Source organism: Nelusetta ayraudi, unplaced genomic scaffold (genome assembly GCF_046127955.1).
Source record: "Nelusetta ayraudi isolate G7.1 ecotype Tasmania unplaced genomic scaffold, CSIRO-AGI_Nayr_v1 ptg000004l, whole genome shotgun sequence".
Taxonomy (NCBI): domain Eukaryota; kingdom Metazoa; phylum Chordata; class Actinopteri; order Tetraodontiformes; family Monacanthidae; genus Nelusetta; species Nelusetta ayraudi.
Window position 1 is genome coordinate 10,850,472 of NW_027466054.1, and position 14,161 is coordinate 10,864,632.

The window sequence follows — 14,161 nt, forward strand, 5'->3', positions numbered from 1 at the left end:
TGTATATGTATATATATATATATATAACCTAACCAAGCCCTAACGTCCAACCCTAACCCCAACCCTAACTCCAATCCCAACCCTAACTCTAACCCCTGATGTAGTTTATTGATCCCAGAATGGATCTAGGAGTTTGAGCTTGAGTTTGAACTTCAACTTCAAGTAATACTAATTCCATTGTTACTTTTATTGGTCCCACCTTTGAGCGGTTCCATCAATCATTGTGCAATTGCTCACAAAACCATCCATAAAAGATGAAGGTTAAGAGCACATGTCATGAAACGTGAGTTTTATCCAGTTAGATCTCAGTGCAGGGACCATAATAATGTTTTGCAGTCACCTGCAAAACATTATTGTTTTGCAGTCACCTGCAGCTTTAGGGACCATTACTTTATTATCACTCATTTCTCTCTACAACTACAAGATGAACACAGGACACTTGGGATATACAGGGGATAAACAATTATTAAATATGTTTTCTTCTGAGGGAAGAAAACATATTTAATATTTATATGTATATTAATACTCTACATTACAGTGAACAACAATCTCACATTGACATTGGCCATAAATCGCTGGTGAAAATAGGAAAAATACATTTAAATTATAATGGGCTGAACTCTACTATATTATGTACAGTATTATGTTTTGGTATTTGTTGTTTTGGGGTTTTCTGGCGAAAGACTTTATAACCTTTGTGTTGTTGTTTTTACACCCGCACGTGCACCATTTTCTGCTGACTCATCGATTTCCTGCTGTGATTGCGGGGATCAAACAAGGGTTGTTGAAAGTTGTGAGAGATACTGATGAGTGCATTGGATGATAAAGACAAATATTACCCCCAGACATTTGAATTCAGACCAACCAGATTGTCCTACTGTGTCAGGACATAAAACCTTCACTACTGGCCTGAAGAATAACAGTGTTGTGTTTAAAGTCTTGACTCATCTGGAGCTGGTTATGCACATCAAGTTTGTACAATTTTTTGTCTTGAGTGTTTCCAATATATTTACTGCAGGTGAATTTTCTTATTACTTGGAAGGACAGTTTTACAATTTTATTGTTCATCTCTGATGTTGTTTATCTCTCATTTCTTATCTCCTCCTTCATTTGCTGCAGTATAAAATGCTCAATCATTTGTCGACTCCTAAACAAACCAGGCTCAGTCTTTGACAGGAGAGCATCAGCACTCAATTTTCGGACATTAACTACCAGGTAAACCAGCTATTGTAATTGCACATGAGGGCCGAATGATGCATTGTGATTTTGTTTGGATCCTAATATTCTGACACAAACTAACGTTTTTAAGATAATTAAGATCAAGTGTGAAGACAATCAATAATGTGGTCTAAACTTGGTGTGTGCGTGTGTGTGTGTCTGTGTGTGTGTGTGAGACGGTGCAGTCATGAGAATCTCCATTTCCTACCTGCCTTTGACCTGTAACCAAAATTGCAGCATTGTCTAAATTGTAACATAAAAGAAACTTCAGAGGGAAAAATGTTGGTTTGATACAGCACAAAACACTCATAGCAAGTAATGACATGATAATGCATATTTCTGCTCTCAAATAACTTTTGGCAGTTACGATTACAATTTTTTTCAATTTCAATATTTTCATTTTTTTTGTTTTGTTTGTTTCTTGTCAGTCTCCCTGACTGCAGGCATGGTCACACTTTCAACCCCAGCTCTTCTCTACCTGAGCCCCCTCCTCCTTCTGCCAAATTGTGTTCTGTGCTGCCTGGTTGGGACCACCAGCCAGTGCAACGCCGCACCCTTTGTACCAGGCTACAACCTGGTAGGGGAGGGCTTCGATGTGGTCACACTACAGCGTAAAGGCGCCTACACAATTGACGTGAAGACCTATCTCTCACCGAATGGCACCTGTACTCTGTGCTCCAACCGTCTTCAAGGCAACCAGCTGCAGAAAGTAAGTGAGAAATCCCATCTAAACTTAACATGTATTGTTCATGATAACCACGGTCTTTTTCTGTGTACCAGCTGCCGCGCTCTGCAGTGGACTGGCGAGCCTACAGCCGGTGCAGCGCTGACATCTACAGCAGTGCACACACCTCTGTCAGGTACCGTATTGTATCATTGTGTAACCCAATGAAATAAATCAGCTAAGGTCATGTTTGAAGACTGCCATTGAAGTCATTGCTAAATTGAAGGACCACCACAACCATTATATTGCTGTTTCTTTTGTCACCATGTGACTAACATTGAAGCAGGCACTGTTGTTCCGGAATGGCCAATATTCTCCTTGCACAAACCGCTACGTTTTTTTCAGTGAAAACACCAGCTTAGTGTAAACACGAGGCAGAAACAACAAAATATTTTAGTGTTTTCAGAGAAACCTGTCTTTGTGTAAACGGGGCCCTTGGTTTCATGTTACCTCTATCTGCTCTTCCTTTGACCTCATTTATTATGATCATTACTACGAAAAAATACATTTCAGTAATGACTTATTGAATGTAAACTGTGTCTACAGCTCATTGGCCGAAACTTACATCTCTCAAGACAGTCAGGACTGGAAGGTGGGAAACTTATTATAGTCTTTTAATTGCACTAACTCTTAGAACTTGCAGTCCAGAACAGGCTTGAAAACCCAGTGATACTGACGGGCTTCCCTGTTTTTTTTCTGTTCCAGATTGGTTTAGATCTGGGTAAATATGCAAGCCTGGACGTGGGAGGAACACAATCCTCTGCGTATAAGTTTTCCACAGCCATGAACAGAGAAGACCGACACTTTTTCAGTATCCACAGGGTCACCTGCAGCCATTACGGGTGAGCATGGTCATGCTTGATTCTAGTTTTTTCCAGCATATTTTTTTCTAATGTATTACATCATCTTTCTGTCCAGTTACCGTGTGTCAAGCGCCCCGCCTCTGAGCTCAGAGTTCAAGATGGATGTGTCCAGACTGCCGAGTGTCTACAGCAACTCAAGGGCTCTTTACATGGGGCTCTTATATACCTATGGCACACACTATATACGTCAGGTAATCACACTCACACATTTGTTGGCCATTCAAACTGGTCTGAGTCACACCATGGGCAGAGCACTAAAATCCACAAAGCACAGTCAGGGTTCCATGTGTTTTCATTAAAGTTGCTGCGTGGTAAATACAGTGATACCCAGTGTTGGCCTGTTTCTCCTCGACTGAACAGTTGTGCGCTTTTTTGTTGTTGTTTCTTTTTTATTTAGTAAAACTAGTGATTCCTTTTGTGTAGAGCACCTGATCCTAAGCAATCTTGGAAAGCCCAACTCACAACATTTAAATAATGAACAGGTTAAAGGTATTCATTGGGTTGGTTCTAAATTGGAATTGGCCACTACTCATATGCTACGATACACTTAAACACATTTAAAGGCACTGGTGTTTTTTCTAATGTATGCTCTTGTTCTCAGGTTTATCTTGGGGGTCGACTCAGGCGAGTCACAGCTACACATACCTGCTTATCCACACTGAACGGACTCTCCTCCAGTGAGGTACATTTCATAATAGTACAGTTGCAGCACAGGCACAATTGCAACCACACTGCTTTGAATTAGATCATGTTTTTGGAACCTTTAAGTAGCTACAGCAAAGTATAGTGTTGTCCCAATACTGGATTTCAGGCTTCAATACAATATTTTGAAAAATATAGATTTTCGATACTAACAAACACTTCGTTTCGTCATTCTTAGTTTTGTCGAGGGTGGTGGTGGTGGTTAGAGATCGCGCTGAAGTCCCGCGGAAGTTTCATCGACCAGAGGGGTGGGGGTTAAGTCTCGGGGAAGTCTCATTACCTCCACTCCTGCCTCGCAGGGAGGGAGGGGAGTGAGCTCTCGAAATGCTTGTGTTGGCGGCAGCGCACATCGAGTATCGATATATCAATACTATGGAAAAGTCATATCGAACTATTTTTAGTTTTCAATATCGATATTTATGGTAATCATGTTACAATATGGAGTGTAATACTGCATAAATGGCTGCATTGGGGGATCTGTGGTACATTTATGTGCTTGACAAAGAAAAAGACAGTTATTCATATCAAGCTCATTGAAAGCAAATATAAACATAAAAGAATAATTTTTCTCTGTTCTGCTCTTATTTTTCTTATTTTCTGTGCTCTAGGTCCAATCCTGTTTGTCAATGGGTATCTCTGTTGGCCTTGGAAAGCTCAAATTATCTGGAAACCAGGGATCTTGCAATAAAGTCCTACAGAACCATGACTTCACCACGTCATACAGTGGTGGTCTCCACCAACACTATACAGAGGTGGTGGGAGGCTCTGGTTGGTTGGGGGAGTTTTCACTCACTCATAATGACTCCCTTGGCTTCACAAACTGGCTGAGTACTACCAAAGATTACCCGGACATAGTCTCATACTCCCTTAGGCCCATATATGAGCTGGTTTCCAATAGGCTAAAGAGGGCTGGGGTGAAGGCTGCCATACAGCAGTACCTTGAAGACAACAGCATGAAGAAGTCACCTGCAGAGCCTTCTTGTATGCGGAACATTCCCAACATTGCCCCCAATTGCTGCCCTCGGCAGCCCTCCAGGGGAACGCTGGTGGTGACCATTGTCAGAGCTTGGAATCTGAAAGGAGATCTTATTGGCAGAACTGAGGGGTGAGTAAAGTAATGTCAGAGGCGCTGACCGAACAACAGTGACAACTCAGCAGCTGATTTCTCCTGTTTTCTTCACAGTTATGCTAAGATGTGGCATGGTAGCTTCTATCGCAGGACTCATTGGATCAGGTCAAACAACCCCTGGTGGAATGCACGCTACCATGTGGGCAAGGTAAAGAACTATTCTCTTGTGAATTTAATTGATGTGAAGTGCAGAACTGACTAGTCAAGAACTGGTAATACATATCTTGCTCTAAAAGGTCCCCTGCAAGACAAAAATCCCAAATCTTATACAATCAGCTCAAATTCTTTATGCAAAATTCAAATCTTCCAAATAATTTCTTCCTAAGCAGTGTTTTTAATTTGATGAATCTGTGAACATAAAGGTAAAGCATAATGTTTTAAATCTTAAGAAATACGAAGAAAATAGTTACTCGGAACTGAAGACAAAAGGGAACTGCAAGGATTTTAAACAAAATATGGACAGCATGAGGATGATCCTGATTGGTTAATGCTTGTATTGTGATCGAAAATCCTCTATGAGAAAATAAAATATTTACATGTCATTTACAGCCTCCAGCATAACAGTCATAGAATTTGTGAAAACGTGTCATATTGTTTCTTATTTTTTAGAAATGCTTTACAATATTATGTTGTGTTTGTAGTGGAAATGTTCATTTAATAAGTTGTAATCTATATATTTTTTAGCATAATTTTAAATGGTTTGGTCTTGTTTTCCTTCCTTTTCTCCTGAAGGTGGACACACACATACCTTTGAGGGTTGAGGTCTGGGACAAGGATGTTCGCCATGATGACTTTCTAGGATCATGTTCGTGGCCACTCAGCCAGGGAACACACTCCGTGACTTGTCCAACACAGGGAGGCAGAGGTGGCTTTCAGGTCATATACACTCTAACCTGTGACCAAAGTTTGACTGGAAACACGTGTGAAATCTACAGACCAACTTCACAATGACTTCTCAAGTTTTTTCATTCACCGGGATTTTAGATCTACATCAGAGTGGTCTGCTTGAAAGTTAAGACAGTGTCATGAAATAAAATTCTTTGTATTATACGAAAAGTACATCAAGAAACATGTAACGTTAAACACATATACAATACAATTACAATATTCTTTAAGTAATTTAAAGAAAAGTAATTAGGTCATTTGTTTCAGTTCTTCAGCAACTCAAAGTACAACACTGCTGTTATTTTAAATAAACATAAAATGTAAACGTGATAGAAATACCGCTTGTTCTTTGGTTTCATGCACGTTCAGCCATATGATTAATACATACACAAGTACAATTATTTATTATTTTTATTAATAAATAATAATATATGTAATATATATATATATATTATATATATTATATATATAATAAATATATTATTTTATTATTAGACTGGAACTCCCATACAAGTTTATGGGGTCAAAAGTTGACTTTGTCCTAGAGATATGGGACCAATTGCAGATTGGTCAGGGTCCCCCATGACACACCCACATCAAATGTTGGGCTTCTAGCACATGCAGAACCCTCTCAAATGACCCCTGCAAATTATTCAAACCTGGAATTTCGCATTGCGCGCTCCCATAGAAGTCCATGGGGTCAAATGTCAACTTTGTCCGAGAGACATGGGATCACATACAGGTTCATCAGGATCCCTCAAGACATACAAACTGGGAAATTGGGGATTCTAGCTCATAGGGAACCCCCTCAAATTCACCCGGAACTGTCGACTGCTGCTGCTACCGTAACTACTGCTCCTTGGTCTGGAGGGGGGATTAGCTGGAGAAGGATTTGAAATTAAAAGAATAAAAATTAGGAAGCTACTCTCCAAAAACATCAAAATTTACATCTGTCTACATTTAGCGACCATGTGGACACACAGAACCAATAAAAAAGTATTTTAAATGGTCGGGAAATATGGAATTTCCACATCTTCACATTTTCACATTCAGGTTAGTTGAAATGTGGAAAAGTGGAAATTACACATTTCCAAATGTTGATATAATAGACAAGACAGTGGGAACAAGAGGAATGTAGAAGTTCCACATTTCCATATCCTCTTCTATTTTGGAGTCAACCTAAGGGTCCAATCAAAAAGTGGACTGTTTGGATGAGTCAGTTTACATGGTATTAGGCAATGCCCATGATCCACCATAAATCATGGCAATTGGCTGATACCATGTAGTCCGACCGATCATTAGTGGTGGGCATTAGCTTAAATGAGTGGGAACTTGGTTCATGGTGCAATATTGACAATATAATTTTTTCTATCCAACCTAGTTTTTGGTTTGGTTTTCAAGCTTCGGGATCAGGGGCAAAAATCAAATCAGTGTTTCCACACTGATTTTATGAGGTAAAACATACAGTTGGCAGGGCTTTCCAAATGTCTTTATATCATTCCTGACCCCTTCTGTGAAGGAGTTTGCTCCAGAAGTGAGCCGCCTAGGTGGCCTTCAGATATGTGGTAGAGCGCTTCCAGGGCTTTCCAAATATGTCTTTATATCACCCCTGGCCCAAAAAGTTGAACCTTTGCCGCCCCCTAGCTCCTCATAGGCAGGAACCACACAGAGTGTCAAGATTTGATGAAGAGGTGCATGACTCTACCCTAAGAGTTGATAATATTCTAAATCACTCAGGGCTTTTTTTTTTGTTGAGTGGACCAACACCTTGCATGATGGATTGTAGACTGTTTTACATACCGTGTGTGCAACTGTGTCCCACATAGTCCGACGGTCCCGGCGCCGTTCCTCCTCCTCTGACAACATTATCATTGGCCTCAACATCTCACTAGATTGATATGAGAAATCCGGGGCATTTGGAAAATATCTGGAAGAGCTGAAGAGCAGGGATATAAAACACGACGACAACACCGAACTCACGACTCAGGTTTTCATCTGTGTGTATTTTAATGCGGAGGACATCACGTCAGTGTCCCTGAACTACAGAGGTGGAGGGACAAAACGAAAGCTACAGTGGATCAGGGTCACCTGGAGCTTGGCACATACAGCGGTCAACTTTTTTAAAAAAAACAACAAAACAAAACAAAACAAAACAAGATACACACACTTGCACTTGAACTTAACACCACTCTGCTGCCCCAAATGCACAGAAAGGGGAGTTTTGTGTGGTCGGCTGTTTGTTTGTGGGGAAAGTGTGCGATCGGGGTTTGTTCCTCAGAGGGCCGCTTCAAAAAGGAAACACTAGCAACTCCTGCACCATTTAGCCGCTCTGGCTCTCACACAGAAAACATTTTGCACTTTTTTCTCCCGCCTCCAGAAGGACATCGATCACAATCTCAAAAAAAATAAAATAAACTTGCCACCAAAAGACTTCAGAAGCGCGCTGGACTGACACAAGACACCTGTGCGAGAGCATGGGAGCGACCTCCGACAGCAATACATTTTGGTTCTAAGGCAATGTAAGAAGTAGTTTCACAGGACTAGTGCTGTTGATGCCGAGCGCTGGTCGCACAGTTGAACCCCATCCACCGCCCCTCCCTCGTCATCAGCCACTCTTGAGTATATATTTTTTTTAAATGACTTTAGCACCATGGGAATCCCTCCTCTTCCTCCTCCTCCTCCTCCTCCTCCTCCTCCTCCTCCTCCGCCTCCACCTCTTCTTCCTCTGATGGACAACCGCAAAGCTCTCCTCTCTTACGTCCGCTGGAGGGGAAAAACGAGCTGGAGGGTGAGGTGGAAGCTAGAGACATCGACCAGAGACGGTGGAAAAACTCAAGAACACACACGCACGCACGCACACACACACACACACACACACACACACACACACACACACACACACACACACACACACACACACACGCACGCACGCACAAGAAGGCTTGAAGGTCCCATGTTATGCTACATTTGCTTTACCATTTTACTTGGACAGTATGTCTCCATCCTTTCAGCCAAACTCCCCACAAATGAGAAAAGTCCATCTTTTTTTTGTTTTGTTCATGTTGCTCGCTCCACTTTTCAATAACAAGCAATTCCGGTAAATTGTCCTTTTGTGATGTCTCATAGGGTGAACAACTCTTCCACGGAACCCTCCCCCACCCACCCCGCCCTCGTTCTTTATCTCCTTCCAGCAAAGCATCACAGGAAACTAAAAGTCTGCACGGGGCTGTAAACAGAGGGCTAAATATGCAGTTTTCTTTTTTTTTAAATGAGGATTTCTTGAGGTTTCTGGACGGTTAAGTGTGTGAGGCTGCTACAGTGGAGTTCAGGGATGGAAAACAAAGACCTGAAGATGAACATGGGACCTGTCACGTTGACTTTGCACCCAGTGGATCTCTGTTTACTCCGGCAAAGGTCGTCTGCACAAGCTTTAGGCAAAGAGGGCGACTCAAGCATCTTTTGCTCCTTTTTGTTAGTTTGTTTGTTTGTTTTCTTTTTCTCTCTGTACACATAGTCACACATACAGTAAACACAACTGGGTTTGTTTTTTTTCACAATAACACATGAATTCAAATCATCTGCAGCCGCTCTGAGCTGGGACCTGCTTCCCAGGCGTCAAAGGCAATAAAGGAAGGTCTCTGTTTCCAGTCTCACAGCCGCACAGGAGTCGCAGAGAACTCGCAGTCTCCATACTCGGATTGTTATCTTGTTTTTTGTTGGGTTTTTTTTTTCATTTAGGCAGGATCTCCTCCCTCAAGTCTCTCAAGCATACATAGTTCATAAATGTAAATATGAAGCTGGTTGTGTTTTTTCCTGCACTCTTTTTTTCTCTGCAACAACAAGAGTCTGAGTCCAGCAAAACCTCCTTCCGCGCTGAGGGCAGCCTCATGAGAAAAAAACCCGGAAATTAAAGAAAAAAAAGGCTCCTCCGTGCGCTTCCCCACGCTGGCTCCGGGTCACGTCTGGGATATCGTGCTCATCAGGGTGCGATGACCTGCGCGGAGCCACAGGGGGGAGACAAAGGTTCAACGTGAGCGTCCGGCTTCCTGCCGCGGCTGGCCGACGCCCACCAGCGCCGGCCCTTCTTCCTCCTCTTCTTCTTCTTTTTTTTTCGTCTTTTTCTTTTTTCTGAACCGTCACGGCGAAGGTCGGGAGTGACAGAGGCGGGGGCTGCGCAGAGGTCATAGGTCGCGGGCCGGGAACGTGAGGTCATTTCCTGGTGTGGAGGCTCTCCTGGAACTTGGTGCTGGTGTAGCGGAGGTGGAAGCCCTTCTTGCTGATTGTGTCGTCGCTGTGGAAGCGGATGAGCAAGACACCGCCGGGCGAGTAGATGGACTCCCGGGGCTATTGGGGGGGGGGGCATAAACAAGTTCAACACCAATCAGACCATCTCAAATAGAATTAAATAGAGGAGACATATTGGGGAAATCTGCGTAATTACAGCAGCACATGCCGTGCAAAGAGAGGACGAAAAGAATATATTAATTAAAAAGTAATTAAGACAAAATAAATACACAAAATATTTAGATGACTAAATAAGAGTTAAAAAAATAATTCTGTATTCGACATGACCGACTATGTGGAATGAATATGATATGAATTTTAAACTAGAACAACTGCAACAAGAGATTCACCACCAAATGTAAAGGCAGTTGAGGGTCCAGTGTGTAAAATTTGGCTTTATGACTTTTACATTGGTGAAAGTGTAACATACTGCCCATTAATACATTATAAAGTTGTTTTGTTTTCCTAAGCTTAGAACAGTGCTAATAGGTATATAAGAATATACATAGAGTAAGGACCTTAGTCCTAGTTAGCTGCAATGTCACACGTCATTTCTTACTTCCTTCTAAATTTTACACCTTTAACTTGTGATGTGCATAACAGAGAACATAAATCCACAGCAGTGCCCAGTAACCCCAAGTGGTGCAAAATAACAAAACAAACAACGTTGAATTTGAGATCCTCACCCCGGAACCACAGAAGCGGCCGAGTCGGTGCGAGTTGGCGTCGTATCCGTTGTAGAGCTCGATGTAGTCGTAGCCGCAGTCGGCCTCCTCCTCCACCTCGAAGGTGATGAAGCTGAGCTCCACGCCGTAGCCCTGCTCGGACACCAGCAGCCACTCGCAGTCCGTGTGTCCCGGGTAGTTGTTGTCCCCGAACTGGGAGTGAGAGTACAGGTTCTTCTGACGCACCTCGGCCTTCAGGCGGCCGCCGCACTCTGCAGGGAGGGAGAGAGAGAGAGAGAGAGAGAGAGGGAGCGAGAGGGAAAGGTTTGTCTCAGCCAGGCATAGGCAAACAACGGCCCGGAGGCCATATGCACATATCAGCCTGCCAGACTGGAAGAAATTGCAATAATAAGTAAGTCATACAATAGCTGTATTTCATCCATTGTGTCATTGTTTTAAGAGTCATTTCAACAAGGAGCTAAATACCGTGAGGCTTGGAAGACGCAATAGAATGATTGTGAGTGCACCTATCAGCCACTAGAGGGAGACGTTGCTCCTGAAAACAGTTGACGTGTGAAATTTGGCAGTCCCACACACACACACACACACACACACACACACACACACACACACACACACACACACACACACACACACACACACACCTGTGGAGTGAGTGGCCTGGAAGCCCTTGCGCTGCACTGAGGCGTCGGAGATGAAGCGCAGGTACATCCTGTTGGCCGTGGAGACGAGCTGCTCGGGGATCTTGCTGCCGCACAGCCGGCCCAGGATGGCCGCCGTGTCGCTGTCCCCGTCGAAGGCCTCCAGGTGGTCGTAGGCGCACTCCTGGTGCTGCTCGATCTCAAACTCGTTGAATGTCTGCGGAAGGCGGAGAGGGAGGATCAGAGCTGAGGACGGGGGAGAGGGGACGTGTGACCTTCAAAACACATCTAAATAAGTGGCTGCTAAGCAACCACTGTGCAATGGACCCTACCCCACTTCATGTCATTGTCTCAGATCTGTTATTAATTGATTGACTGACTGTCTGTTTTTTCTCTCCTATTGATCAATGTATTTGTCCTCTGGGTTTCATCAGTTCCACTTTGTTTGTCTTTTGAATCACTGCTGAGGTCAACCCGTGTACTGTACTGCAGTCCAACTCCAGCACTTTACTGCTCTACTCAAGCACTTTAATCCCTGTTACTTCTACATTCATAACCACTCTTAACCACTCTCAACAATAACTGTGAACTGGACTCTGTATCGTCACAGCTCAACACACCATCTACACAACCCACACAGGCCCCGATCCCCTTGTCTACCTCATGTTTTTAATTCCAGAGGCCATCCTGGTACGTCCAATATTCCTTCCGACTGCAACTGAGCTCTAGCTGTGTTTTTTCCCATTGTTGTTGTTTCTTTTTTCCTTTCGATGATTATTTATTGACTTTGTGCTGTATTGTTGACCTGCTTTTAAAGGTACTGTGCCTATAACAACTGGCAGGGAGACAAATAATGTAAACCAGCCCCTGGCTGAAAGTGGGCACAATCACATAACTGCTAAATGGGGTGCTGTTGTACACTGTACACTGTCCTCTTGAAAAATAAATCAATTGAAATTGAATATTTTCACTATGTTTGGGGGGTAAAAAAACAAAAAACAAAAAAAAACAACAACCCAGAAAACATATTTGCATATTCCTTAATCCGGTGAAGCGGAGCTCCTGCTTCTTGCCCACACGTTGCCGCTTCACACGCTGACATGCTTGGACACGCTGTCACGACTCATAAGCGAATCAAGTCACCGTGAGCTGAGTCATAACACCTTGCAGGCCTCTCTCTCTCCCACACACACACACACACACACACACACACACACACACACACACACACACACACACACACACACACACACACACAGCGCTCTGTCAGCCATAAACACCAGAACAGAGGGATTTTTAACCAAACCAGGCGGAAGGAGGGAGGAGAGCCAAGGTGAAGGGGATTCTGGGATGCGATGGCTTCCAGATGTTTCCAACTGCACTCGGGCCGAGAAACAGTTTGTGGAGCTCTTTACTATTCCCAAGAGACTTGTGTGTATGTGTGTGTGTGTGTGATACACACACACACACACACACACACACACACACACGCGCACATGGTACAGTGAGTGGAGGAGCTATAACACAGTGACCTTCATGTCTGCTCTCAGATGTCTGGTAATAAATCTGTCTCCGCTTGTGATGTCACACTGTGGATCCTCTTTCTCTCCAGCTCGACTGGATGTCATTTCAATTCCGCCTTTTGCTTTAAAATTTTATATTCAACTGTGGGAGCACTTCCTCTTAGGGATGCACCGATACCATTTTTTTTTTTACAGAACAAGTAGAGTATGAGTACTTACATTTTGGTACTCACCGATAGCGAGTACTTAAAAAGGCCATTACACATTATGGAATTACTTTGATTTTTTTTCGGTTCCTCAGCATGTTTTTCAAGAACGTGGGCAACTGTCACAGGTTTCACTGCAGTACAAACATAAGTTTAACAAAATTGTCAAACTTATTGCATAGGTATTTTACGAGTACGAGTAGAGCAGTGTTTTTCAACTGGAGGGTCGTGACCCAAAAATGGGTCAAGGAGCTGTTTTGATTGGGTCATGGCTTCGTGGGCAGTTTCCCCTTTTTGTCTTTTTTAGACAGAGGGATTTTAAAATGTGGATATTTATAGAGAAAATGTATAGAATGTATTTAGCAAGAGACAGAATTCAATTCAATAATTTCATTCATTTATATAGACATAGACATAGACATAGACATAGACAGACTAAATTGATCCCCTTGGCATATATTAGACATGATAGAAAGTGGGCTTGCGTTTAAAATTTTCTTTGAATATATTTGAGTGCTGTGGGGCTTGGGTCGCGACTTCGTGATAAGGAAAAAAACTCTGGGTCCTAAGACTCCACGAGTTGGTTGAGAACTACGGGAGGAGAGACCTGAACCCCGGTGCATCCCAACTGCTTTTTTTCTTTGTTCTTTTTTTAGATTGTCTATATTTACTCACAAATCAACATCTACCTGATTTTTTCTGAATGTCTAATTGGTGAATCATCTGTCATCCTTCTGTCTCCCATCACCTCCTCTCTGCACTGCAGGGCTACGAGGGGCTGCAGTCCGTCCCAGCTGTTTCAGGGTTGAAGGCGGCACTTCACTCTGAAATGCGGGTTTATGGCCGCAAAATCTAATGATGAATATATAATGAAGTGATACAATTAAAGAAGCTTCCTGACATCACAGCTGGAAGGATTCCTGAGTTTATGAGGTGCATTTGAAAGCACCGTTGCCACATCTGCGCGTGGACATCAGGCCACATCATGTGACTCCTCTCACGTGTTTTTCATTCAGTTTTTCTATTGTTTTTTTTTAGGGTTTTTTTCAGTTTTTTTTTGCACAGAGGCATTTGCCTCTCCACCAACACATTTGCGGGCCAGCAGCGCAAAAGCAGACACGCCCATGTGTTACTAACGATTCTGATGTGTTTGGTGGTTTCAGAAATTGGAGACGATCAACAGTAACTAACAGCTGATGACAATTTGGTCCACACGCAGCGGCCTCGTGTCGTGCGGCTGCCCGCTCACAAGTCCAGGTGGCAGGAACACACTGCATGTCTGCGTATGTTTGCCTTGAAC

The 14,161-nt window shown here is 43.1% G+C and overlaps 2 protein-coding genes across 3 annotated transcripts in view; one reads left to right on the top strand and one right to left on the bottom strand.

Moving 5' to 3' along the window:
• Positions 1-1,649: 1,649 nt before the first annotated feature.
• Positions 1,650-5,601, top strand: LOC142898232 (perforin-1-like). The gene is made up of 9 exons (XM_076041072.1): positions 1,650-1,927; positions 1,999-2,078; positions 2,489-2,534; positions 2,648-2,784; positions 2,861-2,996; positions 3,407-3,487; positions 4,116-4,612; positions 4,691-4,784; positions 5,369-5,601. The coding sequence occupies exons 1-9, from the start codon at positions 1,664-1,666 to the stop codon at positions 5,585-5,587; spliced, it is 1,554 nt and encodes a 517-aa protein (XP_075897187.1). The 5' UTR covers positions 1,650-1,663; the 3' UTR covers positions 5,588-5,601.
• Positions 5,602-9,162: 3,561 nt separating this feature from the next.
• Positions 9,163-14,161, bottom strand: part of tll1 (tolloid-like 1) — a 43,148-nt gene continuing 38,149 nt past the window's right edge. For both annotated transcript variants that reach the window (XM_076034416.1, XM_076034407.1), the window contains 3 exons: positions 11,136-11,349; positions 10,492-10,742; positions 9,163-9,865 (listed from right to left, as the gene is read on the bottom strand). In XM_076034416.1, the coding sequence (XP_075890531.1) occupies positions 9,731-9,865; positions 10,492-10,742; positions 11,136-11,349 (600 nt within the window). In that variant the 3' untranslated portion in view covers positions 9,163-9,730. The remainder of the gene's footprint in view (positions 9,866-10,491; positions 10,743-11,135; positions 11,350-14,161) is intronic.